This window comes from Punica granatum, chromosome 1, assembly GCF_007655135.1.
Source record: "Punica granatum isolate Tunisia-2019 chromosome 1, ASM765513v2, whole genome shotgun sequence".
NCBI classification, from domain to species: domain Eukaryota; kingdom Viridiplantae; phylum Streptophyta; class Magnoliopsida; order Myrtales; family Lythraceae; genus Punica; species Punica granatum.
The window spans coordinates 48,564,710-48,592,642 of NC_045127.1; the positions used below are offsets into that span (position 1 = coordinate 48,564,710).

Genomic DNA, 27,933 nt, shown 5'->3' on the forward strand with positions numbered 1-27,933 from the left:
TAAAAATTTTGGATTGGAAAATGTGTATTTTTATTGTGTAGTGTGTTGCCGTTGCGTTAAGCGTAATTAGAGCAATATTTTGGGATGGTTTGGAAATGGAGTTGAGACTCAACTCCATTCTAACTTTGTATATATATATATATATATATGTTTATTTATTTATTTAATTGGGTTGTAATAATAAGGTGGAGGGAGAAAATAAAAAAAATGATATTTGTGTTATTGAATTATGAGAAAAAGTGAAAAAAAAAACGTATCGTTGAGAGAAAGTAATGATTGTGTTGTCGAATTGTGAAAAAAAAGTAATGAATAATTGAGAGAATTTAGTATTATAAAATTGAATTAAATGGTTAAAAAAATTGAAGAAAAAAATAAAAAATAATAATTGTGTTGTTGATTGAAGATAATTGGAATTAAATGGAGTAGGGTAAAAGAAAATTTCAAAACCAAACAAAACCGTAGTGTTTGGTGTTTGTAAAAAATTAGAAATATTGCATGCTTAAATGGATGTGGGCTCCCATATATTGGATCCCACCCAACATATAGATAAGGTTTGGTGTTTGTAAAAAATTAGAAATATTGCATGCTTAAATAGAGGTGGGCTCCAATATATTGGACCCCACCCAACACATAGATAAGGTTCCATACATTCATTTCGCTCATCAGATGAGGTAACTAAATGCATTTTCCAATCGAATAAGCCCATTTAGAGAAGTAATTCATTGCTTTCATAACCGAGATGAACCGGCCGAAAGCAATGCATCCGACCGTTTTTGACTATCGACTCGCACATCGAATAGCTTATGAATTACTTGTGAACTATAATCGAACATGGGATAGCTTATGAATTGCTTGTAAACTCTAATCAATTACGCCGAACTCTGCGAAAATCGCAAAAGTAGCCATTTATCATTCTCAATAATTTTCAATTATTGTAACCGAAAAGATACAAGGAGACGAACATTTGTGTCCTCGAGAAATTTTTCACTACTTAAGAAGGTTCAGAAGAGTGAAGACATTATATTCAGGTTTCCTTTGAAATTGGTTTATTAACAGATGAGAAAAAATAATAATCGTCAAGGCTTGGACTGATAACCCCAAGGGTTGTTGCTTGCCCACTTCCACTGGTCCCTGCACATCTCCTCCACGCCATACTTTGCCCTGCAAAAGAAGAATCATAATCAGCGGCGAAGAAAACTCCCGAAGGATTCATCAATCTTTCCTAACAAAATGTTCGGTGGATAATCTCGAGCAGATGTAGAAAGATCGATAAATGATAGGTTGGAAGTAGATAATCTGTAGCGAAGTCAAGGGAACAGAACAGATGAGGAGAAATCATACTTCCACCCGAGTTCCTTCTCAGCCTTCTCCGTGGAGGCATACACCTCCGTGGCATCTCCCGGTCTTCTTGGACATAGTTTGATTGGAATTTTCTGAATGCAAACAAAGAGAATCGCGCATAGCAGGTTCAGACACGGTTTCACTTTAGAAAGGTAAGAGAAGGGAGGGAGTAATGCTCAATTAGTCACCTTGCCCGAGGCTTTCTCGAATGCAGCTACCATTTCGAGGACTGACGTTCCACGTCCAGTCCCTAAGTTGTATGCCGTGCAACCTAATGTGAAAGGAAGTTTAGCGTTAATTGAACATTGTAATGTCAGCCTTCAATTTTTACATGCCGAATCAAGATAAAAGTGAGGCGTCACCTATGTCGGGTGTTGTGAAGAGCTTCTGAAGGGCAGCAATGTGACCATCTGCCAAGTCCATTACATGGATGTAGTCTCGAACCTGACAAAAAAGAGTCTGAAATTAGTAAAAAGTCAATCATATACATCTTTGATGAAATTACTGAAGGAAGGGTTCGAAGATAAAGGACTTTCAATTAATTATAAATACTTCCATACGTAAATGCGTACTTTAATTTACATTCGTTATGCGCAAACAGATAGACGAGACTATCTAAGTCAGTGATGAGTTCGGATTCAGGAAGATAATAACCTCTTCTTTAGCTAAACTAATGCAAGTATATGAAAATCCCAGAATAAGAAGTAGAATTTACAAATGCAAATAATGGACGAATAATATGGTTATTCTAATTACCGCACTTCCGTCGCGTGTGGGATAATCATGCCCATACACATTAAGCTCAGGCAGCCTGCCAACCGCGACTTGTTGTATGTAAGGCATCAGGTTGTTTGGGATCCCTTTTGGATCTTCACCGATTCTGCCGCTCTCATGAGCCCCGACTGGGTTGAAATATCTCAACAGTATAATCTTCCACTCGGGTTCTGCCTTTTGAATGTCTCGAGCAATTTCTTCGAGGAAAAGCTAACAATAAGCAAACAAGACAATATTTTAGAAGACAATCCATCCGCTTAGTTGGAAATAAAATTTTCGCTAGCCAAGTGACTGGACTATCAGATCATAATAAATTCAGCAAACCCTATTGAGACAGAAGCAGAGAAATGTCAAATTACAGAGCAGTGTGTACCTTGGTTCTTCCATAAGGATTCATGGCCATTAACTGGAAATCCTCGATGCAAGGTATCTTCTCAGGTTGACCATAGACAGTTGCAGAAGATGAGAAAACCATCTGTTCATGCACAATATTCGTAAAATGTAATAACAAGACAAGAATGAAACGAAGATTCTCTTAAACATGTAGTTTTGGAACTCACAGAAGGGCAATCAACACGATTTTGGAGAAGAATTACGAGACAGTGATCAAAAACCGTACTAGACCGTGTATCATATCATCAATGAGCATTTCTAGGACATAATATAATACGAGGGGCCCCAGCAGAGTATTGGAATTGTTCGACATTACAAATGAAAGCATGAATTGTATTCCATCAAGTTCAGGAAGCAGCAGCACACACCTTCTTGCAATCATACTTAGCCATGACCTCGTACAGATTAATGGTCCCGACCAAATTGTTGTCAAAATATCTTCGAGGATTCGCCACGCTCTCCCCGACAGCCTTAAGCCCCGCAAAGTGTATCACCGCATCGAATCTGTCTCAAAAGCAGACTATCAAAATCCACTCAAAAGAACCCAACATTACAGAGACTCAGCACACCAATGTTATCAGGTTGACATATTAGCTCGAAAATTCCGAGTCGGGTCAAAAGATTTTCAGAGTAGGTTCTTCCGCTTCAGTATGCACAATTTTCGACATGAATTAAATTCATTTGTTTCGAGGAAGGATTCTGCGGGCATACTTGGTCTGAGAAAACAGCTTCTCCAAGTCCTCCCTGTTCCTGAGATCGCCCTGTCAAAAAAAAAAAAAAAAACACTTCGTGAGCAATCATCCTTCAAATCGATCTTACGACAATGAGGTGATGAATGCATGCAGAACCCTTGATGATCGCCATCAAAATATACTAGCTTTTGCATATAATGGAGGAGAAGGGAATCAGGAGAAAGTACGAGGTGGAAGTCGAGGTTGCCGGCGAGCTGGGGACCGACGAGCTCGCGGACGCGGTCAACGGCCTCGGGGACGGAGTTGTCGAGGTTGTCGATGATGGAGACCCTGAACCCGCCCTCGAGGAGCTGGACCACAGTGTGGGTCCCGATGAACCCCGCACCGCCGGTGACGAGGATGGTCTTGTCGGGTGAAGAATCCGCCGCCGACGATCCCATTACAACGCAGAGTAGGAGGAGGAGGAGGAGCAGAGGAGGTAGAGAGAGAGAGAGAGAGAGAGAGAGAGGGAGGGGTATGAAGAGGATGACGGAGCAGGCAAACTGGCAAGCACCAGCAAGTAAGCGAGGAAGCACCGTTTGAATGAATGTCAGATATAGAGAGGGACGAGAGAGGAGAGAGAGAGAGAGAGAGAGAGAGCGCAAAAAAGAATGGTTTTTTTTTTTTGTGAGCGAATCAAGGCGAGTATTTTGACGAGGAGGAGGATAAGATCATCAGCTGAATCGGATTGTATATCTTATGTGCAGTACCATTATCATCATCATCATCGTCATCATCTCCATCATCAATTTTCTGCTTTTTGCTATTTAAGGTGATAACAACCTGTCCCGCCATTTCCCGCGGTCCTTTCTCTGGTCTTTCCCTCGGATAGCTGATAAGGTCGCTTTCCTGGACCGAACCTAGAAAGATGCTTTTATGTTCGGCGGTCATTTCGGGCCTAGCTTGCGTTAACATAGGACGCAACCGATAGTGACCGACGATCGACTATAGAAGCGGCATCGGCGTGAGAAAGTCCTCGGCTCCCGATTCCTGACGTTAGGAAACTCGACAATGAGGAGTATTAAGAACATGTCGGTGCGGATTAAGTCGGTTGTTACTGCGCCCACAAGTTTTGGATACTATGAAGGAGCGAAAAATGCTACACTAGAGGTCAATTTTTTTCCAAACTTTTCTTTTCAAAGTTACAAAAGAAAATTGTGAATATAATTTATATTTACGTCTCTATCTATATTATACTATTGTTATCTTTATGAAAGCAGGAACATGGGATTGCCTCAAAATGCTTGAGGTAGTTATAAAATGGAATTCTTGCTTAAATAAAAAAGTAAAGGATAAGATAAGACATTAAACGAGATTCTTTTTAAATTTTCAAAAGAAATTTTATAAAGATTCAAATACAAAAGAATAATCTTTTTTTTTTAATTTGCTATGAGATACTGCTAATTAATAATATTTCATAAATCACAACTTTTCAAATTCTTAAGATTGAAAAATAATTTTGAGTTTTTCTAATTTTTAATATTGAACATTAAAAATCAACATATTGGAATTTTTCTAATATTAATCACTAAATGGAATTTTCTCGATTTTTTGAATTTATTTACATTTTTATAATAATTTTAATAAAAGAGATTCTTTTTAAATTTTCAAAAGAAATTTTATGAAGATTCAAATAAAATAGAGCATCTTTCTGATTTTTAGATTTGATGAGATACTATTAGTTACATAATATTTGATAAATCATATGTTTTTGAATTTTTCTAATTAACATATCAGGATTTTATGAACTTTTCTAATATTAATCACTGAACGAAATTTTTCTTGAATTTTTTAATTTTTTAAAATTTTTATAATAATTTTAAAAAAAAATTTAAAAGATATTTTATGATAAAATTCGAATAATAGTATGTATCCCAAATTCAATATCAGTCAAATATAGGGAAAAAATACTTTGGGAGGATAAAAAAAAGTGTGACACAAAAAATTGCAACAATTTGGTGCACAAGATTTCAAAAATATTTCAATCAATGGAAGTCCTTGACGTCGTCAGCCCCGATACCAACTTTTCCGTTAATTTGAATGAAAATTGCTAACGTGTACTACCGGTGCTATGTGGCTCATCATGATTTGTCGAGTGGGACCTATAGAAATTTTTATAATAAATTTTTTCTAGAAAATAAGAAATATTAAAAAATAATCGAGGGGACAAAGAGGAGGATCGATGGCCAGCGATGGGGGCCTCGATCCCGTCGTCACCCTCTGATTGGGGTTGTCGGTGACCACAAAGAGTCCAACTAGCCGGAATTGGAATAATCCCTATTTTGATTGTCTCGATTTCGGCGAGTGGGACCTCTATCTCAGCCGCCACCACCACCTCGATTGGGGTCGTCGATGCCCTCTAGGGTCACTGACGACCCCAATCAGGGAGGTGGTGGCCGGGATTGAGGCCCCCACCGCCAGCTATTGCCCTTCCTCTTTGTCCCCTTGATTTTTTTTTTAATTTTTCTTTTTCTAGAAAAATTTTAATTTTAATTTTTTTTCAAGTCTTACTTGACCTATCATGGTGAGCCACTTTGGATAAGTACTGACATGTCATAAGCCATGTAGGCATCGAGATGACGGTGTCGGATTGGAGATGACGGACTGCCCTTGATTAATGCATTTTGGAAACCTTATGCACCAAATTGTTGTAATTTTTTCGTTTAGCCCTAAAGTGTTACAATTTAGAGACATTTTGCCCTCCTGAAATAATTTATCCGTCAAACATATATCTAATATAATATATTTTATTAATTGTAAATTACGATTTCTAACTGTTCAAAACACGCATGAGTTATATAATATAATAAAATTGACAAAAGGGAATTTATCCAAAAAAAGTGACAAAAAGGAAAAATTATTTACGTTTTACCTTTGCAACGTACGGTCTCAAAGTCATACCCAAACTTCTTGGTTCATGTCAAGCGAAGTGTCACTGCCGTTAAGACCCATTCTCGTCCTCTGGGACTTTATTAAACGATCAAGGAAAATGGGGACTACTATTGTTGGAGGAATCTCTCAGTTCACGAGTCCTCCTGCGGAAGCAAAGCATGCATCAATGCCTTCCACATAAAGAATTTTCGATAAACCATTATTACGAAGAAGAAATCAAAGAACAATTATTCTGTTAGGTTGCCCCTCTTTCTGTTACTAAAAGGTTTAGTTATGAAGGGAGAGTCGGTCCCGTGCAATGACACGCATTCCCACCTTGAATAGAAAATTTTTCAATTCGATTATTGTTAGAGAGTCTAGAACCTCCCCTATAATTGGAAAAAATTATAACTGAAATGATTATCGTACCTAAAATCTCCAATAATTTTTTATTAAAAAACAATCATGAATCGACCTATCGAACGTTCATTAATTGAGTCTTCCATCAATTTTCGTCCAACCAAACAGCAAACGATTGTGAGTTGTGATATTGAATTTCACCATTTCGAGATAATGACATCAAAATGGCAGATTGCGGGCGAAGGAAACTTCCAACCACCAAAGTAATGTCAGCGCGATTATGAGAGCCCCCACACAAGCAAGAGTTGATGTCCTCCCGGACCTACCGCAAATTCTTGCTTGACAGTCTGGATGCAAAATCTCCGACTGCATTCGGCGGTCGGATCGGATTCGTAAGCCTCAATGATTACCGCTATTAATATCAATATTCTGATTAATACGAACTAACATGATGCCTTCCCGAGTAAAAGCGTTTCCATAGGAACAAAGCTGTCATTAGTTCAACCAGCAAGCAACGGAAACTTTCATGTATTTAATCTGATAATCAGTAAGCTTGCTACAAAAACAAGTTCATATCAAATACAATACATTGTACTGCAATCCGGAGCACATTCTCAGACAAAAAAATTACTCCGAATGAAGGAGAACTTAGTCGAAAGCGTTAGATGCCAATCTCCATCGAGAGTGCTACAGGATATACCTGCATCAAATGAAGGAGAACTTAGTCGAAAGGCCAACCATTTACATTCACCTTGTAGCAATCATATAAGTACACAAGTTGATGCAAAATCAGTTATGATAACACATACTTTGAAAAGAAGACATTCAGTAGCTTAATAACCGCTTTTTGAATAATTCTAATTAAGCTATCGACATTGCTTCAGTGCTGAGACTTCCATTTGAAGAAGGGCCTATCTGAAGCATGCAAAGCATGTTCTAGGCATTTTCGGAGAGACGCAATGGCAGCTGAAATCCCGGGCTTCTGTAAATACGAAACTCCTGTCTTCGTCTTGAAAGCATAATCGCTGACAGAACCTGAAGAGATTAGACGAGCCATCTTCTTAGAAGTTGTTCTCCTCATTATGGAAGGAGCTTCAAAGTCCACTGCTGAGGTTGAGGATCCACCGCTACTCTCAGTAGGTCCCGATCTCAGAGAATCTATACAAGGGTATAGCATTTGACTGCATGACTTTGCAGTAGGCACACGAAGACTCAGCCTATTAGGTGATTCTGGCCTCTCACAAGTCAGTGAAGGAGAAGCCTGGACTGGGCTAGTAATTAAGTTCCCAGAAGCAGCTCCCGGCAATGAGATACCCAAAGAACAGCCAAATGGCGTATCATCTCCACAAAAGACAGCATTTGTAGGCGAACTTTTTGAACTTTTAGTGACACTGCTGTAAAAACCTCCGAGAACCAGATCTGTAGGACAGAGCACAGTTCCGTCCCTCAGTAATGGTCTTCGTCCAGGTAAATGTTCTTCTTCGCCAGGACTTTGCTCCTCCGACTTAACCTTCAGGATTTGCGAACTTATATCAGAACTACAAAACTCAGGATCAGTTTCAGATTTATCCATCATGCAGCCAGTGGACCGTGAGGCAAAAGTCTCCTTCATATGACAATTCCAGTGATTCTTGATCGAATTGTCTGTCCTGGTAGATCATATCAAATAGTTGAAACCATTTGTCCAATATGAAGTGGACGTTGCAATTAGTAAACTTCACTCGTTTTGTTCATTAATTACCTTCCAGGAAGATATCTTGCTATAACAGTCCACTTGTTACCATATACCTCATGGCAACGGGCAAGCACCGACTCCTCCTCGATCGTCCAAGCATCTTTCTTTATTGTAGGATCTAAGTGATTATACCACCTGAAACAAGAAATATCATTCTTTTTATTTCAAATTAGGCCTGGGAGGAAGAAAATTTTCCAATAATATTTGGGATTACACTATCCTATGAATACAGATAAGAATTTTCACATGAATGACTTGTAGCTGTTATCAATGGGGATCTTCCTGCTTTTTTCCATTTTTTTTAAGAATAGGAAAATGGCTACAGACCTCTCTCTGCACTGCTTGCCCACACGTCCAGGCAAGGACTTTGCAATAAAAGCCCATCTCCTTGCACCATTTTGTTTGACCAATTCCCTTAGCTGATTATCTTCCTGATTTCCAGACGGGAACGATCGATATGTCATTGCTTGCTGCATTTATTGATGAACCAATCAAAATTACTTGCAGGAAAAAGATATTCAACCTCACCTTCTCTGTCCAAGATCCTTTGACGACTTCAGGATTTAGAACCTTGTGCCACCGATAAAAGCATTGAGTTCTCGTCTTTCCAAGGACGCATTTTGCTACAAGAAGTCACAGAAATATCCATCTCAGCAGCGTACTATAAGGCAAAGAATGAGGCCTGTTGCCTTGAACTTCAACCTTCACAGCTTTCATCGTAAATATAGGAAACTTTAACCCCTAATTCTTTGTTAGTATAATATGTTGACATTTTGCAAACTTTTATGATCTCAAACTTTGACACTCTTGCAGAAGTGTGGGAGAGCATCTTTAATTGACATTTTGCAGCCCTAAGGTTGTTATGTTATAGACTACAGAGACCAAAAAGGCCAAAAAAAAAAGAAAAAAAGAAGAAAAACAGAGAGAGAGAGAGTTATAACTGGAAATGTTGGAGAAATCGGTACAGATTTGGTTCCTATAAAACTAGAATTGCCAAGGATGACTAGCTCTTATGATGCTTCCCAAAGCCAAATCTTCAATAAAGAAGCTATTGGCCAGTTAGCTGATGATCCATTTAAGGATAAGCAAACAAGAAACCGGGAAAAGAGGGAAAATTCAATATCACCTATTTTCTTCCAGTTCTTGCCATTGAACGTAGTGACTGCTGCAGTTAAAAGCTCATCCTGTCCATAAGTTAATAACTAAAGAGAATCAGAAACGGCCGAATATGAAAATTCTGCCTTAAGAAAGCAAGTGATGAAATTTCCCAAAGATACACATAGATCAAGCAAAACACTAGCACAAATTCTTACAAGTACAAGAGGTATCAATATCTCATTTTCAGCAGATATTGACACCACTGTAACAGTAAATTATATTACCGAACTAGGAGCTCAGGAAACAAATGCTGAATTGCAGAAACTGTCTCAAAGCTTGGAAGCTAACCTCTTGCTTAGTCCAACCACATGGGGATCGTCTAACAGGACCACCACTCCTCCTATAACCACAGGGCGCTGAGAATCAATACAAACGGCAAAAAACAATCTGCTGCTGAATGAGGTCAAATTGTGATAAATGTAGAATGTTGGTGGGCCTTCCTAACACATTTAGGTGTCAGAAATAGTGACAACACTTACCATGGCAAAAGAGTGTAGGTTCAGCTTTCGAGTCCGAGCAAGTTATTCCCTATTTCCATATATCTCTTCCATGTTTCTATGTTTAAGTTTTATGTCTCGGTTATATATGCATGTATGAAGCTTAGCTTGCAAGTTAAGCAAAGTTGGGATTAACTTCTCATGAAATCGGTCGCACTTAACGGAAGAAATACCTGTTGACATGTCACGAGGCAGCTACCTAAGCTCATGAACTAAAACTCCTCTAGGAAAACTTTATATTCTGAAATAGTTATCATACAACCTGAAAACAGTAGTGCTGGCGGATTCGTTGAATCTTCCATTAAGGAAAGAAGCACAGCCACTGGTCCTCGCATCCCGCAGTGAACCCACGTGAAGCTCCTCCTCAACTTTCGCCATGATCGCCTCTTATCCTAAATCACAGAGGCATCAGGTCAGCCACTGATAAATCAACCACTAAGACAGCAAGGAAACATCATACAGTGATAAAAATAAAAACTTTCTGAAGAAAGACACGAAGCTCCGGACATCAAAATGATCACCGCTGGCAGTTCAAGACAGAACCGAGCACGGGGCAAGCAAATGCAACAGTGAAGAAGTAGAACCGAGTCGAGCCGAACCCAGAAGGAGTTGAGGGTAGATTGCAGAGCTGAACCGTGAGCTGCAAGGAACCCAGAAACGGGCTTTGCTTTAATGGGCGATTTCGGGGGCCAAGTCGGGAGTACGGCCACTGAGAATCACCACGGCAGTAGATTGAGGATTCAATTTTGGGGGGAAACGGGATTTGTGAGGATGAGAGCTTGGCATTTTATAATGGCGGGATTGATGCGACGGCAGATTGGCTCGTTGGCCAACGAGCCCGGACCTGAACCTGAAGCTTCTCTAGTAAGGTAAGCGATGGAGACGTTGAGATGCTGACTGCTCCCGGTGCACGCACACCCCATGAAAGGTCGTAGTGTAGGGGAGGCGTAGTTTCATCTGGGAGTATGAGCCGGGCGCATGGATATGTAGCTCTTCGTAGAGATTGGAGGGAAGAGAAACGTAAGTCTTGGGGAGGAAGCAAACCTGACGGGCCCAAGTGAATCACCGAACTGTGTCCTGGCCCAATGGACTGCTTTGAGCCAGCCCGTTGGGCCCACCGTGAGGTGATATTGTCCTCGAGGAGAGCTAGCTCTTTCCACACGAACAAAATTGCATGTGCCCGATCCTCCCAAACATCTCATATGCTCTGCAATATAATCGTTTGCTCATGATTTTTTTTTTTCACAAAAGGTCATGTATTTGTCACTCTCCTCTATCGGCAGAGATTCCGGATGGAGGACCTGTTATTACGTACTGATCGTCGTACATCTTTTAGTACAACCCGCTTCAATCGAGTATCCAGGAATTTGTCTTTTGGATCTCAATCATTGTACATCTTGATCTAGTGAATAACGAAAGTCATTTTGATGTACACTTTATGCGCACCGTGTACCTAAGCCAAGAATCAAATGTCGCGTTAGCCCTCGGTCTATCAATACAGCCATGCACACAAGGGATAAAAATTAGGAAATATATCTAAGAACTGTTATGCTTTAGCAGTGAGACGGAGTCTATAATTTATTTCTTATGGAAGAGTTACTCATAACTGCACGCAATCGGAAGTACATGTGGTCAAAGAGACTTGAGCACTTCTCAAAGAGTTACTCACATGTATACGCCACTTTTATGGACTCGGTGAAGTCCTTTATGGGCAAAACACGACCCAATAGCGTTGGTACCAACATGGCATGTAAACGGGCCAATCTGCACCGTTGGGAATTATAATCCCAGATGAAAAAAAATGAAAGAATAACCGTGAATTTATATAAAACTTGAGTAAGTGGATATGAGTTCAAGTCCGTATAAACCTATTGGATTTTCAATATGTACGTCTTTCGGGTAGCTATAGGCAACTAGATCATTGAATCGGCAATTAGTACGACCCCAAATGCGAGCTCCTTTCGTGTTGAAGGGCACGTTTAGGTCCCAAGACTAACCTCGGTCCAACCGTTTGCCGCCTCCGGGGGCCGCCGCAGCCCACACGGTGTTTGGGCAGTTGTTCTTAACGTTGAGTGTGGCTCCATCGATGGAGCCAACAGATAGAGTGAACACAAGGAGAGTGGCAAGGGAAACGGTCCTCAAGAAACCCATTACTTTTTTTTTCAATTATATGTACTTATGTAATTTGTATTGGAAATGTCATGTTGGGAATTGGGTTAACCGGAGGGGATATCGGGAGGGGGTTTATATAGAGTTTGGCGTGGTGCTGAGAACCGTACACGTGCGATTTGCATGGTTGATTGGGGGTCGATATTGATCATTTGATTGAAATTATTTGACTTCGTTCCGATACCATATTGAATTTTTATTGAATTCATACAGACTTAAATTCATTTTCACTTAAAAAGTCAAGCTAATAAGTGATTGTACCAAAGCTATATATTAACCCATTAATTTTTTTTTCTTTTTCGATGTGAGATTTTACCTCATTTTAGTCCTCAACGGAGATAAATAGCTCTAGTTTATTCTTCGTTGATTCTTTACAATAATTTGAAGTGGCTTTGATAGAAGTTTGGAAGCTGTTTATATAAGGCGGTTTATCATATTAGTAAGTTATTTGGTAATTATCAACGATGGTACATTTTTCGATGTGACTCATGACAGATAATAAAAAAATATTTTTATATCGTCTACCGTCAGTGAAAATCAATATATAATAGCGTCACATGTCCAATCTAACCCAAAAGACTAAGGTGGTGTTTGGTTTCATAGTAGGATTTTAAAATTAGATTTTGATTTTGATTTTAAGTGGTATAAATGGAGCTCACTCTTTGACTTTGTATGAGTTATGTTGTTTTGTTGTGGGAAAAAGTGATAAAAATGTGACCCACTTTTTGACTTTGTATGAGTTATTTTGTTTTATAGTGAGTAGAATTAAATTAGAATTGTGATTTTAAAATACAACTGCGAAACCAAACGGGCCCAAAACGCTGTCAGTTCTCATTTTCTTTTTTAATTACAATTTTACATATCACCTTACATACAACATAGAGTTTCTAACCCTATTATAACTTACTATACGAAACAATTTCAATTAATATGTACAAAATATACAAAAGTATTTAATAGAGTCTTGTGCGTTTATCCTTTCATATGCTTTATTTCTCCGTGGATTTTGAATTGGAAGAGAAGTTAATTGACGAAATTGATATCGATGGTAAGTTGCTGACTCTAGCAAAAAAGCGATAACTATCAGGACTTGGGAAGAGTCGAATATGAGTACTAAGACTATCCTTTTGAGTACGTTTTGACATATATTCTCGATAGCCCTTTCATATTTATGCATTCTAAATTATAATTTTCCATTAAATTTTAAATTTTGCACGTATCATTTTATATTTATCAATTTAAATAGTTCATAGAATTTATACGAGATTAAAAATAATAATTAGAGACGCGAGATCTATTATTTCATGAACTATAAGGCTATTTAATTCAAACTAAAAAAATTTCAATAAAATAAAGAACAAGCATCACTCTCGAGCTTCGCCATTCTTTCACCATAAAAAAGCTTTTATATTCTTGAATAATTCAAAATCCATGGAAAAAAAGAAGGGAGAAGATGCAAAGATGAACGTGCATGAAATTTTGAATTCTTTACATATTGATTGTATTTTTTTCCTATAATAAATTTTAATAGAATGAGAAACTTTATATTGTATATAACGCAATTTGTAAGTCTTAACTAAAAAAGATAAAATTAAATTGAGAGAACTAACAGTGATAATTTTTGAGGTTAGATAGGATACGTGGCACTAGGGGTGTGCACAGGTATCGGGTATACTCGGAATCGGTCGGAATATACCCGTTAGGGTAGAGTTTGGGTAGCTCGTATTGAAAATAAGGTAGGGTCCGGTATCAAAATAAAGAATCGGTGACATTCGATTCCGGTTCCAACTTACAGGGTACTCAGAACCGGAACTGGAACCGGTATCCGAAACCGGTGGTAATTACTAAAATAAAAAAAGGTATAGTTAATCTCACTCATCCTCATTGTCTGAACTTTGAAGCAGGAGTCGGGAGAAGTGGAGAACACAGGAATCGCCTCCGACTTTCGGTGACTACAGCCGCAGCTCCTCTCCATCGCTCTCCTCTCCGTCGCTCTCGTCTCCGACTCTCCCGGTGAGATTCTCCTCTGGACTCTCCATCGAATAGGCTCGGTTAGTCTGTTTGTCAAAACCCTAAATCGGCTTTGTAATCCCCTGTAGCTCCTCTCCGTCGATTGCCTCTCGTCTCCGACTCTCCGGCTCCGACTCTCCTTGAAGCTCCCTTTCCCGGTGAGATTCTGCCTCCTCTGTTGTCTCCCTCTCTCCCGGCTCCGACTCTGTTGATGCTGCAACTTGTTTCTTCCTCTTGTGGTAGAACCGTAGAAGAAAGAACTTCTGAAAGATCTTGAAACCCTTTATGTTCAGGTTCTTGTTTTTATTACTTTTGTTGATTGGATTTCGTCTTCGATGATGGTGGGACTATTGGATATCGATTTCTGCCTAGGCATCATGCAGTTTCTACTCTTTTTATCTTCTTTGGAGTTTTGATATTCACTTCTACATGGATTTATAGGAGAATGAAGTGCAGGTTGTGACCTACATAAGATTAATCGAACATGTGAAACTCTGTCGACTCTTGATCGCAAGTTTCTGTAACCTAGTCCGACATTGTCATTCAAATCCGGTGCATTAGAACTCTTTACCATAAAATCAATGGAAGCTTTGATATTCCACTGTGGAAATTAGTATGACTTTAGTTATCCCTCCTTTCAATTTGAAGATTGGCCATGGTAAGATCTCATTTTGGTTGATAGCCTCTTTCTATTGGGTACAGATGAAGTAGAACTTGAGTTGGCCGATTTTAAAGAGTGTCTCAACGTCCTTTACCCTTCTGCTAACACTCTGGTTCATTCTCTTTCGGTAACATCTTTCACGGTTTTAATACTCCAATCCTTAAACATGTTCACCCTGTGAAGTTCAACATTTTTCTCCTGCAGGATGACTCTGAACGAAACACTGTCAAGACTCAAGAAGCAAAGGTTCAAGCCAGAAAAGCAGTAGGAGATCTGCCAAAGAATTAGATGTGCGGGATCATTTACTGGAAGATGAAATTAAAAGGCTAAAGCAGGAGTACGATGCGCTGGTTTTGGGTAAGAATGCCAAGATATCTGCATTGCTAACAGAGAAGAAGTTCGTGTGGAATCAGTATAAAATATTGGAAACAAAACTGAATGATAAGCTAAAGAGCAAGGAGGCCGAGATTCAATTGGCAAATGAGAAAGTATCAAGACTTCTGGTAAGTATGGAGAAGCTCCAATCATCCAATGATGCTAAGGATGAGGTTATTGCTAAATTAGAGAGTAAAATTGCTGATAAGGAAGCACTTGCAAGGAAGAGGCGTGATGAACTTGTGAGGCTTGCCCATGAATTAGAATTGCTGAAAAGAGCAAGATGCACCTCGGAGACACCCGTGTTGAGTCGGTGCACTACATCCGGCAGTATAACCTCCTCATTGGGGAACAAGAAAGGTACCCATGTTCCTGTGAACAAACCACCAACAGCTGCACAAGTTTCAAATTCTATGAAGAACTCTGAAAGGGTACTTTTTAGTTTTTTGGATGGATTGATGAGACATTATTTTTTATTGTTGTGGATCAATTTAAATCTATGTCGATATTATATTTACCGTGATTATTGATTATGGGTGAAATATTTTCGGTTTTATTTAGCGAGACAAAAAAATTTACAGGTTCCAATAGGGTACCCGGAGCCTGTGGTATAATACAGGTTCCGGGTAGGTTCCGGTTCCAGGATTCAACTGGGTAGGGTCCGGTTCCAATATTTACAGGGTAGGGTCCGGATATCATGAAAAAAACAGGGTACCCGAAATCGATCACCCCTACGTGGCACGATTAGAGGACCTACTTCTGGGAAATTGATTTTCACCGACAGTGTATGATATAAAAATCCCCCGCCTATTTATATGTCAAGAAGATATATAATACTGCTAATGATATTAAAAGAAAATATTCCCTGCCACAGCAAAAACATGATCTCTACTTAAATTATTATATTTAACTATACATCCTGAAGTTGAGCGGTTTTGTTCATGAAATGGTTTTTGTCTTTCTATAGTCAGGAGGTGGCCGAATCAATTTGTAGATGTATTGCTTTAGGATTACTGGATTAGTCCATCTAATGAGGTGATCTAATTATTTACGAGACACGTCTGAACGTTTCAATATATGTTCTTATCAGAAAGAATTATACGTCCGGAGCATGATATACTAATCCTTGTACATTATATATAATATAACTCATAATAGATGAAGGACAGGTGATGTGCATTTTTCTAGTAATTTGCACGTTTAATTAATTTGCGGATATTATATGGCCAAGTAAGCAATATTCAAGTATCTATATACTACAAAAGGACAAAAAAGGTGATCGAGCTAATTAATTACCTTCTCTCCATAATATCCATTGCAAAATAGTAATTCTTGAGTTTGAATCTTGTAAATGAAGAAAATTTACATTAGAAGGATTTTATCTTTTAGTTAATCGACTCGATTCGGTTGGATTAATCATGCTTAATTGGATCTCTTAATATCAGAATTGATATCGAGAAAATAATATTTTAAATTGAAAATAGCTGAATATGGAAGAGGTTAAGATCGAATTCGGATAAAATCGCACACTTTTTCTTTTACTACAATTCACATACTATTTTTTTTCAAACTACGAAGTAACATTACCCATTATCTCTTCTATCTCCACTTTCTTTATCCGTGCATGCCATTACTTCTCCATTATGTTTCTTTTTATTAATTTTATCTTTAATTGAAGAAACTAGACTTTTCTCTAAAAAAGTGACAAAAAAACCTATTAAAAAGCTATTATCAGTATACAACGTAGATTAATTCAAATAATTCGACACTTATTTTTCCTTAGACAATATTTTGGATTCGATTCCTTGTAAATGTAGAAAATTCATGCTATGAAAACTTTACCTATAAGTAGGCTGATTCGGCCCAACTGAATTAGTCAAAATTCGATTGGGTTTCCAAATATTATGATTCATATCGAACAAAAACTACTAACAGCATAAAACATAGGATGTGACAAAATGGAATTAAAGTTACTTTATAGATATATTTTCCAAGAAAAATAGGACGATAACTATTTGTCTGCTTCTTATACATTTTTATCGGGCTAGGATGTGAGTGTCGCTTTCAAAATAACGAATGATATATGTTTTATCAACAACAATAATTCCATGTGACGCCGGTTAAAAATCAAAGGGATAATAACCCTTCTGTTTGTTTTGGTTTCACTTGTACAGGTACGACCCTCGGTTCCCCCTTGTTGAAACAAAATAACAAATGTTGAAAGGGAAGTTTAATCCGATGATGATCAAACATAATTTCATATTCTAGACACGAAGGATATGGCACCGCCATTGACCATAATAAATAAAGGAAAAGAAGAATTTTAGTCCTTTGCGTTCAAGTTGAGCATTTTAATTTTTTTCGGTTGAGCATTTCAATTTTATTCACAAACATTCAAGCTTGTTCAATATTCTTAAGCAATTTTGGGGTCTTCTTGTTTATCTAATCTATTTTCAAAAATAGATATCTATAAAAACATATAACTTATATATATGTTTTCTTCCTATATATATACACTAAAGGTTGTATGCGTAACAATATTTATTAATATGTTTACATTATATATGAATATATTCTAATATATACTTATTTGGATGTTAATATTTATATGATGAAATATTACTTTCTATTTAAAAGATTTAATATTATTAATTAATATATAATAAGAATCTTCTCATTTATTTCAAATACATTCATGTTATTTAAATTATAAAAATTAAAGAAATTAAGAAATCAAATTTTATGATGAGATATCTTTAAAAATATTGTTAATTAAAAATAATTTCGAAAATAAAAAAATAAATAAAACCTAGAAAACTCCTTTCAGAAAATATGTACCAATATATACTTATTTTGATGTTAATGTCGATATGACGAAATATTAATTTTTATTTAAAAAATTTAAGACAATTATGCAATATCTATACATATAATAAAATCTTCTCATTTATTTCAAATACATTATGTTATGTAAACATAAATTATAAAAATTAAAGAAATCAAGAAATAGGATCTTATGGTGAGATATCTTCAAAAAAAATTATTAAAAATAATTCCGAAAATAAAAGTAAATAAACAACAACCTAGAAATTTTCTTTCATAAAATATATACTATTACATACTTTTTAAATTTTATTTAGAAATGAAGCGTTCTGAGATCATCTATTGATATATTTATATTATGCATGAGCATGCTACTAATATATACTTATTTTGATGTTAATATTTATGTGATGAAATTTTAATTTTAATTTTTAAAAATTCAATATTATTAAATAATATCTATATATAAAATAAGATCTTCTCATTCATTTCAAATACTTTAGGTTATATAAATTATAAAAATTAAAGACATCAATAAATTGAATTTTATGATGAGATATCTTTCAAAAAAAATTATTAAAAATAATCGTGAAAATAAAAATAAATAAAAAAACCTAAAAAATAAGATAACCATAGTATCCAAAGATTTTATGATATTCTCAGTCTTTTTTAAGTGGAATATTATAGCTGGAAATTATTCCGGAAGATTTTGTTGCTAAATTTAAAATAAAAGATAATTTAAAAAAACTCAAAAAATCGAGAAAATCTAGGGAAGGCAATGGTGTGGATATCTTAAGAACAATACCGTGATATAAAACAGCACACCGTATTTGCACCACATTCACCGCGATTTTCAAAATTGAAAACCATATCCGCACCACAAAAAACCGCGGTTATCCGCACCGCACCACGAAATTAATTAAATAAAAATCAAGAAAAAAATAGCAATTAAAGAGATGAACAAAATAAAAATCTAATAAATAAAAATTATCCATAAATTAGAATTCAATATATGTAATTTTATTAGTTTCTATTAAAATGATTAAGGAATCAAGTGAAGTTGCGATTGGGATCTGAAGATGGGTTGAAATATTAGTCTAACATATATTTATAGAAACATCAAAGCTGCCGTGTGGTTTTAATCCACGATTTTTTCATCAATACACGTACTGCACCACCGCAATTTTTAAAATGAAAAATCATATATATACACCATAACCATTTGGTGTGGTTACGCGGTGCAAAAAGTGGTGCGGTTATCCGCGGATACGATTTTTTACCAATACCATTGCCATCCCTAAGTAAATATCATTCGAAAATAGAGCACTCCGAGGCCATTTAACCTAGCTCACATCATATTTTGCTTATATATATATATATATATATATACACTACATATTTAATAAACAAAGAGATTTGACCAATGTGAGTTGGTTCAAGTTCTGCGACGCTTGTTCCACTTAAACGAGATCTCGAGTTCGAGTCTTTATGAATATATAAAATTCACGTTGCGAGAACTAAGTTATGCGACGCTTGTTCCACTTAAACGAGATCTCGAGTTCGAGTTTTTGTGAATATATAAAATTCACGTTGCAAAAACTTTACCTCTTAGTGGGCTGACCTGGCTTGACTGTCAGGGCTCAATTGAACTTCTACATATTAGGGTTCACACCATAAAAAATAATTTATGAGATTTGAATATAAAAAAGGTTATATCTTCTAGGTTTGGGGGGTTAAAACCACCGATTATAAAATTACCAAGATTAAACACCATTGATTAATATGCATGGTGGGTTATATTAGCTAGAAAAATACAAAGAGGTGGATTGAAATAATGATATAACTTGCTTCTGACAACGTGAAAGATTATTACTTTTTTCTTTTTGGTGAATACAAATCATTTCCAATATGATTATTCAAAAAAAAAATCATTTCCAATAATATTTCAAACTTATTTGGGAAATCAACAATTTCATTACCTAAACAAAAACAAGGAAAAAAATAATGATCAGCTTTATTTTAATTTTAATTTTGTTATTGATTTCTAAATTTAAAAAAAAAACTATGTAAAGGAAGAGAAAAAAAAAAGAAGGCAAATGAGGTCATGGTCAGGATGTCTAGACCGAGGTCATGAGACACAGTAGCTCCAGACCATGGTCCGAGGGTCTCGTGACTGCAGTCATAGGCTCTAATGCGCCTGAAAACGCGTAGAAGATCCCGCCTTCGCTTCCTAATCACAGTTTTATCGAAAAGTAAGTGAATATTTCATTAAATACAAGTCTAATGAATTTGCAATGCCACGTTTTGCTCAACATACCATCGTCTCAATCTCAATTCCTAGTTTTTATTTCATTTTATTTATTCCACCCATAGGATGATCCGGCCAACACGGTCACCTGCCCATCACAAATAAACATCTTCTGATCCACTTCGAAACCTCTCTTCAATGTTGGTTAGCTTTGGTGAAAATTTTCCGCTGTAATTAAGGGAGCATGCGTATTGTTAATTATATGCTCGTACCGTACGGGGTCCGAGAGGAGAACTATTAATCCAAGTCGAGAAAGATCCCATCGTATTAAATATATCTCTCAATGCTCTTTTTGACCCTAGATAGATAAGATTATATTAATAAATCATAAATTTAAAAAATGTCTAGATGCCTCATCCATTTCAAAGATGACTAACGTAGTGCTTGCACACCTGCAAAGAAAACATTCATGCATGCATTGGTGATTTGACGTTTGACGATGATGTCTTATTTTACTATGTAATAGATAGTTCTAGTCCCGCAATCCAATTAGGCCACGGCAGTGTGCGATCGTTTTCCTAATAGTAGTACTTTAGAAATTTGTTGACAGAGTCTTTTATAAAAAGACGGGAAAAGTGATATCAAATCAATTGCAAAGCTATGAGCCGCCTCATTGCTTTATGGACGTAGGGGACACCTGCCTTAATGTACATGAATCCAAAAACTAGTATGGTTCTCATCAATTATCGATCCTATCCAATCTGGCGCATTTTAAATCGTGTCAATTTCATATCACATTTCTTAGGGAGACCAACATACAGAATATTCTTATATATGGACCTTTACCTCAAAAGACTCTTTGAAAAGTAAGCCTCGTTTTGGAAGTTCTGAGTACAAGTCTTACGCACGCTCCAATCAATAGATTATTGTTGGTTATAAATCTTTTGTAGTTATCTCAATAAATAACTCTTTTAATTATCAACCTTGTTAGTTTAAGTATTTCGGTGGTCGTATCCCTTAAAGTAAGGTCTCAGGGCATGATCTTGTGAGTGAAGAAAATCTATATTGACAAAATTTTATCTTTTAGTGAATCAATCCGACTTGAAAGGGATTAATCGGGACTTATTGAGCTTCTGAATACATGATACACACTAAAAAAAAACTTTCCATTGGTAAGATCATAGATATTCTCAGCTTATTGATTGAATTAATCGTGTCAGGGCATCATTTGGTCATAATCACAAGATTTTAAGTAGATTTTGAATTCTTGCACCGCATAGAAATCTTTTACCGAGCAAATTACTCACTTTTGAGCTATGTTCTGGTGGTTCAATAAAAAAAAAAAAAAAACTCCTTTGATGAAGTTGAATCTTATCAACCACGTCAGTTTCTTATCTATGAGTGCCCTATCTCACGGAACTCTTTCTTTATTTTTTTTAGTGTGCATTTCAGTATTCAAAAGTCTAATACTCTATTTGGTTTCCAGTTAAAATCATAAAAATTTTAATTTTAATTTTAACTCAATACACTACACGATAAAAATAAATATTTTTCAAGTAAAAAATTTTAACTTTAACTTTAACTCAACACACTACACAATCATCTGTCATTTTCCACAATTAAAATCAAAATTACTTTAACTCTGAAATCAAATGCACCATAACAGATTTTGATTAATTTAATTCGAGCTAAATCAACTCCCTAAAAGTATAAAGCTCTTTTAAAATGAATTTTCTTCATTTACAACGCTCGATATATATAGCGCTCATTTGTTTATAAAGGTTTTCATTCCTCTATATAAACCCCTCAAGTATCCTGACAATTACATAAAATAAACAGACATGGAGATAATGAGTGACCTGACCCCTCCCAAGTCTCTCCTCCTCCTCCTCCTCTTCCTCGTCGGATTCCTTACATCGACCAATGCCACCACCTTTACCGTCCGCAACAACTGCCCTTACACCGTGTGGGCAGCCGCCTCTCCTGGGGGCGGCCGCCGCCTTGACCGAGGCCAGACTTGGACCCTGAACCCACCACGTGGGACCTCCATGGCCCGGATATGGGGCCGAACCAACTGCAAGTTCGACGCCTCAGGCAAGGGCCATTGCCAGAGCGGAGACTGTGGTGGGGTCCTCCAGTGCAAAGGATGGGGTGTGCCACCGAACACGCTGGCGGAGTATGCGCTCAACCAGTTCGGTAACCTTGACTTCTTCGACATATCCCTAGTCGACGGGTTCAACATCCCCATGTCGTTCAGCCCGACTAAAAGCCCGTCCGGCAAGTGTAGGCCGATCGCATGCACGGCGAATATCAAAGGCCAGTGCCCTAACCAGCTAAAGGCCCAAGGTGGATGTAACAACCCGTGTACGGTTTTTAAGACGGACCAATACTGTTGCACAAAGGGAAAGTGTGGACCGACGACCTTGTCCAAGTTCTTCAAGGATAGATGCCCCGACGCGTACAGCTACCCTCAGGACGACCCCACGAGCACGTTCACCTGTCCCAGCGGGTCGACAGATTACCGGGTCGTGTTCTGCCCCAAAGGGTCTGCTCATAATTTCCCTTTGAAGATGTTTGGAAGCGAAAGCAACTCGGAGTAACCTAGATGTAGGTCCGTTTTGAGGATCACATAGGCATGTTCTAATCTCTGAGCTACGGTCTGATAAATATGTTTCGTGTTATACGTTATAAGGTGTATCTCCCGGTAAGAGGCGACGTCGAAGCCACGTAGAATCAGCTCAGTTGCTTAATAAAATTAGATAAAGGCTAATTACAAATCTGTTAGCTATATATGGATCAGAGTATGGATCGATCTTTGTATTGCCGAGGAGCCGCATATATATTATATGTTGTGATGAAATAAATCTTTTCCCCGCTAATGGAAGTAGTTCTTTTTATATGGATTAATTTATGTCGCCGTAGATGAGTGATGATCAATTGATCAAACACATGTAACTGGGATGGAAGGTTTTCTAAGCCGACGATTGATATATCTTCGACATGATCTAAATAATACAAATGAACATCCTTCTTTCCCTATTATTGTTTTGATCAAATTGAGCTAGAAAATCACGAGATATGACATATAGTTGGCAACCTATAATAGTCGTGAAACAAAATTTAGTTGCAATACAGGAGTTTGAAACTAACTGACAGCATTTTGTGATTAGAGTAAGATAATGTATGAATAAGGATTTAGTGATCTTAGCCAACAAATCGGACATAACTAATAGTTCACCCAAAGATCTTGATTCAAAAACGAAAACATTATGAATATTTTTTTTTTCGGTTATGAAAACATTATGGATATTCTTTTCGATAGGAACTACAATTGAGTTCTAATTAATTCAGTCGAGCTAGGTTTTGGTCTACTAAGGAGTAAAATTCTCCCAATGTAGATATTCTGCATTCATAAGAATTTCATTTCGAGACCTTACTTGAATGGAATAAGCGTCAAACCGCTTTGTTTCTTTTTTTTTCATGTGAATCATAATATTCATAAGCCTAATTAGATCATTATTAATTCAGTCGAATCGGATCAGTTCACTAATAGGTAAACTTTTTGTGACCTGAATTTTCTACAAGCAAATCGAATCCAGAGAAAAACTCATCGTGGTCTACAACCTCGCTTTGTGGCTCGTGAGGAGTAATCGCGGCCAAGCGAGGTTCGGTAGCCGCGACTTAGGGGCCTCGGGTCGTCGATTGTGTCTGCCGTCTTGTCGGATTCAGGTGGTGAGTCGTGTATCGTGGACTTCACGGTCGCGGTGCCCGACTTCAACTCGAACCCGAGCCCTCCAGTTTTCGAGTCGCGGTGGCTCTCCCCATCTTCAGCTTCGATCCCGAGCTTTTACAGTCCATCCCCGATCTCTATCTCTCTTCCCGAGCCCAATCTAGCCGGCATTTGTCATGGCCAGCGGCGGTGCGGTCATTTCCTCAGCAGAAGGTGGCCGTGACATGCCCAATAGCACCTGTCGCGGCTAGGGCTGCGGTGGAGGAGAGTGGCGCTAGGGTATGCGTGAGTTGGGAAGGGAGTCGGATCAAGAAGGAGAAGCCCGGACCTGACCCGAATTCCATTTGGTTTTCGGCCCTACTCTTTTGCCTACCCGATTCGGCCCGACTGTTTCTTTTATCCGACCCAAATTAGTTTTCTGAGCTGGGCCTGGGCTCAAGCCCATTAAGCTCAAAAGGTCAGCCCAGTTTGACTTGTTGGTCTCGGTTGACTGATTCGGTCAGTTTGACCGGTTCGGTCATAATCTATCCGGTTCAGTTCATTTTTAAACCGCTTCATGCCCATTCAGTCCTGTTCAGAGCCAATTAAGTTCGGTTCAGATTAATTAACCTCAGTTTATGCATGATTTTGGGTGTTCCAGGTAGGGATGGCAATATGTGTCGTGTCGTGTTTAAACGGGTCGTGACTAAACGGGTTCGTGTCAAAAAGCTTTAAACGCGAACACGACACGTTTAATAAACGTGTCAAGATTTTCATGCACGAATACAACACGTTTAATTACGGATTGACACGGATACGACAAGTCTAACCCGTTCAATTAAGCGTATCTAAATGTGTATGTATACTTACTTACACGATATGACACTATTACCTTTAAGTGCATATTATACTTACATGATAAGATACTATTTACTTTAATTACATATTACTACACGATTGACATAATAAAAATACTATAAACGGGTAATTTATATAAATAAATTTAGATGATTTTAGTGTACCTTCTTCTATAAATTGATACAGTATGTGAAACAAATTTATTAATATGATAACACATAATATAAACTAGTCTAACTGTGTTTAAACGGGGTTATAAGGGTGAACCCGTTTAAACACGATTATTTATCATGTCTAAACGGGTTTGACCAGTTTAGACACGAAACAGGTTTAGCCTTAACCCAAACACGCTTAACTTCGCGTCCTATCCATATCGTGTCGTGTCAAATACTGTCAGCCTTAGTTCCAGGCCTGATTTTGGATTTCATATCTAATTTTAAACGGTTCTTAGGTCTGAAAATAAATTATGGCAATTTTTTCTAGAATGTCTGAGTAGGTTAGTTGAAGCAATATCTCACCATAGTGAGCTCTCTTGTGTAGAATAATATATTTGGAATATAAGATGTATTTTTGCGTGTTTGAAATTTCATGCAGATAGTGATGGGCTCGTAGGAAGGTAACTATGTGGCAAGATTCTTATATGCCCTGCTGTAATAAATATGAGACTATCATAAGATTTTTCATGTGAATAATAGGTCGGCCCGTAGGAAGGCTTATTATTTGACAGGACTGATTGTTTGTGTTTGATTATTATACTAAGAGTACGACTTACAAGTTGATATTTCCTATCCATAGACGAATTGTCTGCCAGTTCCACGGGGCGCAACGGAAGCGAAAAAGGAACAGAAATTCAAAATTTCCTACCCGTGAAACTAATTCCAAGACCTACTAGAAGAATAAGAGTAAATAAAAGCGTACCTGGAATATTTAAAGTTGTCGACCGAGCGTCCCACGCGTGACGCCTCTACTGGTATCCACACCGACTTTGTCGACGAGTTTTCGAGATCGGCGGTACTAGCGACCAATACTCGAAAGAAACACCGATGCGACACTCAAAATTTATTAAACTAGTAGGATTAATTAAAGTTGAACAATTCAACTTTGACTTTTCCTACAATTATATGCTCATATGTATACACATATCATATATGTATATGAATATGCCTGCACGTATATATATCTTAATACACTTATTGCCCCCATCTTTTTATAAGGAATAGCGGAGCCGAAACTTCAAAGTTTCACCGATGTGGGACAAACTTTGTATATAAGAGCATATATGTACAGCACACACATATATATCCCTGCCGATCTATATATATATATCTCTATATATATATTACATACATACACATTGCATCGTGTGTCAATTTGGTCCATTTAATCTAATAAATCGAGTCTAATTAATCGACAAATTTAATCTCATTAAATATCCGATTAATCGGTCGCACCATAAATCATCTAATCTCTATTAGACGATTTTATTGTTTCAAAATATCCCGTCGATTTAGTCGTAGTGTGTGACCCTGTAGGTTCCCAATTACGTTGATAGTAATATCGAAATCTCTATTTCAATATCACAAACAGTGAGCGGCATCTAGCAATGCATCGCTGTTACTCAAGTAATCGGAAAGTCAATTTCTCGACGAACCTTGTGACTTACGTTACCGTGTAATATAATCCCTTTATCCTCTATATCTCTATTGAGCCCAAGGCATGGTCGATGACATCCTTGTATGACTCAATATCTCTCTTTCTTGGTTTACCGGGTAGGTCTATCAGAACAAATGAGCTCGATGTCGTTATATCGACTCATTTGGGTATGCATACACTTTTAGACTTAACCACCAAGTGGCCGTGAGATATCGCTCCCGTTTCGTAGGAGGGACAAATTCTATCTTGATCAATCACATTCCTCTCCATGCTCTGTGGTATACCCAATAACTGTCTTTATAACCATCCTGTTACAGTGGCGTTTGACAGTATCAAAGTATATGACATTACATGTAGGAATCTATGGTGACCTCAAGTCAAATGACCATTACACTATAGTCACTTTGAGATATGCTAATGACAGTCACGTAACAACCCATGTAGCAATCTCATGGCGGATCAGTCCTATACACATTACTCTTAATGTATACATGTGGTGTGATTTGATATCTCCATATCCATGAGCTATGAGATTTGGTCATCAATCAACACTTACACTAGTCTAACCGTATTATCGTTGTCCTAATTAACGATAATACTTTGACTATGGACATTTAGGAATAATGTTCAGTAATTATAGGATCTCACAATCAAGTCACACTTGATGCCTATTGAACCTACTATTCCAAGGATATTATTGTGTAAAATCATATTTAGCGCAATCTACACAATAACAGATATGCCTCGTAATATAATGAAATACATGTCATATTACAGAACTGATGATAGATTGCATCTAGAGCATACACCAATTCCCAACAATCTCCCACTTGCACTAGAGCCAATCTGGCATCTGTCTAATGCCAATAGATCTAGTGTGAGCCCCGTGCTTGCGCTGCACAAGAGGCTTCGTAAGTGGATCTGCGAGATTCTCATCTGTTGGTATTCTGCATATCTTCACATTTCCTCTGTCGATGATCACGCGAATGAGATGGAAGCGCCTGAGTATATGTTTGGATCGCTGGTGAGACCTGGGTTCTTTAGCTTGCGCAATGGCTCCATTGTTGTCACAATAGAGATCCACTGGGTCTGCGATGCTAGGAACCACAACAAGTTCTGTCACGAACTTCTTGATCCAAACGGCCTCTTTTGCAGCGTTAGAGGCAGCAATATACTCGGCCTCTGTGGTAGAATTGGCTACTGTCTCCTGTTTGGAACTCTTCCAACTCACAGCACCTCCATTCAGGCAGAACACATACCCTGACTGCGATCTACTGTCGTCCTTATCGGTCTGGAAGCTAGCATCGGTGTAACCTCTTACAACGAGTTCTTCTTCGCCTCCATATACCAAAAACATCTCTTTAGTCCTTCGTAAGTACTTAGGGATGTTCTTTACTGCAATCCAGTGTCTTTCACCTGGATCTGATTGGTATCGACTCGTCATACTCAAAGCATACGAGACATCTGATCGAGTGCATAACATAGCATACATGATGGATCCAATAGCTGACGCATATAGAATCCTATTCATGCGGTCCCTCTCCTCTCGAGTAGAAGGACTCTGAGC

At 37.6% G+C, this 27,933-nt stretch overlaps 4 protein-coding genes across 6 annotated transcripts; 2 read left to right on the top strand and 2 right to left on the bottom strand.

The window, feature by feature from the left end:
• Positions 1 to 869: 869 nt before the first annotated feature.
• On the bottom strand, positions 870 to 4,034 carry LOC116207139 (bifunctional UDP-glucose 4-epimerase and UDP-xylose 4-epimerase 1). Its single transcript, XM_031540005.1, has 10 exons — positions 4,023 to 4,034; positions 3,428 to 3,910; positions 3,220 to 3,269; positions 2,877 to 3,012; positions 2,489 to 2,590; positions 2,098 to 2,325; positions 1,704 to 1,785; positions 1,530 to 1,612; positions 1,342 to 1,433; positions 870 to 1,161 (listed from the first exon to the last, which is right to left on the bottom strand). Exons 1-10 carry the CDS (start codon positions 4,032 to 4,034, stop codon positions 1,077 to 1,079), a joined length of 1,353 nt encoding a protein of 450 aa, XP_031395865.1. The 3' UTR covers positions 870 to 1,076.
• Positions 4,035 to 6,971: 2,937 nt separating this feature from the next.
• LOC116196897 (transcription factor MYB3R-2-like) lies at positions 6,972 to 10,903 on the bottom strand. Of its 3 annotated transcripts, XR_004154930.1 has the most exons (9): positions 10,368 to 10,902; positions 10,123 to 10,252; positions 9,652 to 9,703; positions 9,332 to 9,389; positions 8,734 to 8,828; positions 8,533 to 8,636; positions 8,212 to 8,340; positions 7,280 to 8,119; positions 6,972 to 7,170 (listed from the first exon to the last, which is right to left on the bottom strand). XR_004154930.1 is itself a non-coding variant. In XM_031526845.1 (8 exons), exons 2-8 carry the CDS (start codon positions 10,236 to 10,238, stop codon positions 7,351 to 7,353), a joined length of 1,323 nt encoding a protein of 440 aa, XP_031382705.1. In that variant the 5' UTR covers positions 10,239 to 10,252; positions 10,460 to 10,903; the 3' UTR covers positions 7,200 to 7,350. The 3 variants fall into 3 exon arrangements, 2 of the variants coding, with proteins under 2 accessions (XP_031382705.1, XP_031382691.1); XM_031526845.1 differs by lacking the exon at positions 6,972 to 7,170 and having other exon boundaries at positions 7,200 to 8,119; positions 10,460 to 10,903; XM_031526831.1 differs by lacking the exon at positions 6,972 to 7,170 and having other exon boundaries at positions 7,200 to 8,119.
• Positions 10,533 to 15,631, top strand: LOC116207146. The gene is made up of 6 exons (XM_031540019.1): positions 10,533 to 10,729; positions 13,934 to 14,042; positions 14,129 to 14,197; positions 14,481 to 14,559; positions 14,742 to 14,827; positions 14,919 to 15,631. Exons 1-6 carry the CDS (start codon positions 10,533 to 10,535, stop codon positions 15,603 to 15,605), a joined length of 1,227 nt encoding a protein of 408 aa, XP_031395879.1. The 3' UTR covers positions 15,606 to 15,631.
• Positions 15,632 to 21,959: 6,328 nt separating this feature from the next.
• On the top strand, positions 21,960 to 23,053 carry LOC116193082 (osmotin-like protein TPM-1). Its single transcript, XM_031521834.1, has one exon. It carries the CDS (start codon positions 21,988 to 21,990, stop codon positions 22,744 to 22,746), a length of 759 nt encoding a protein of 252 aa, XP_031377694.1. The 5' UTR covers positions 21,960 to 21,987; the 3' UTR covers positions 22,747 to 23,053.
• Positions 23,054 to 27,933: the final 4,880 nt, after the last annotated feature.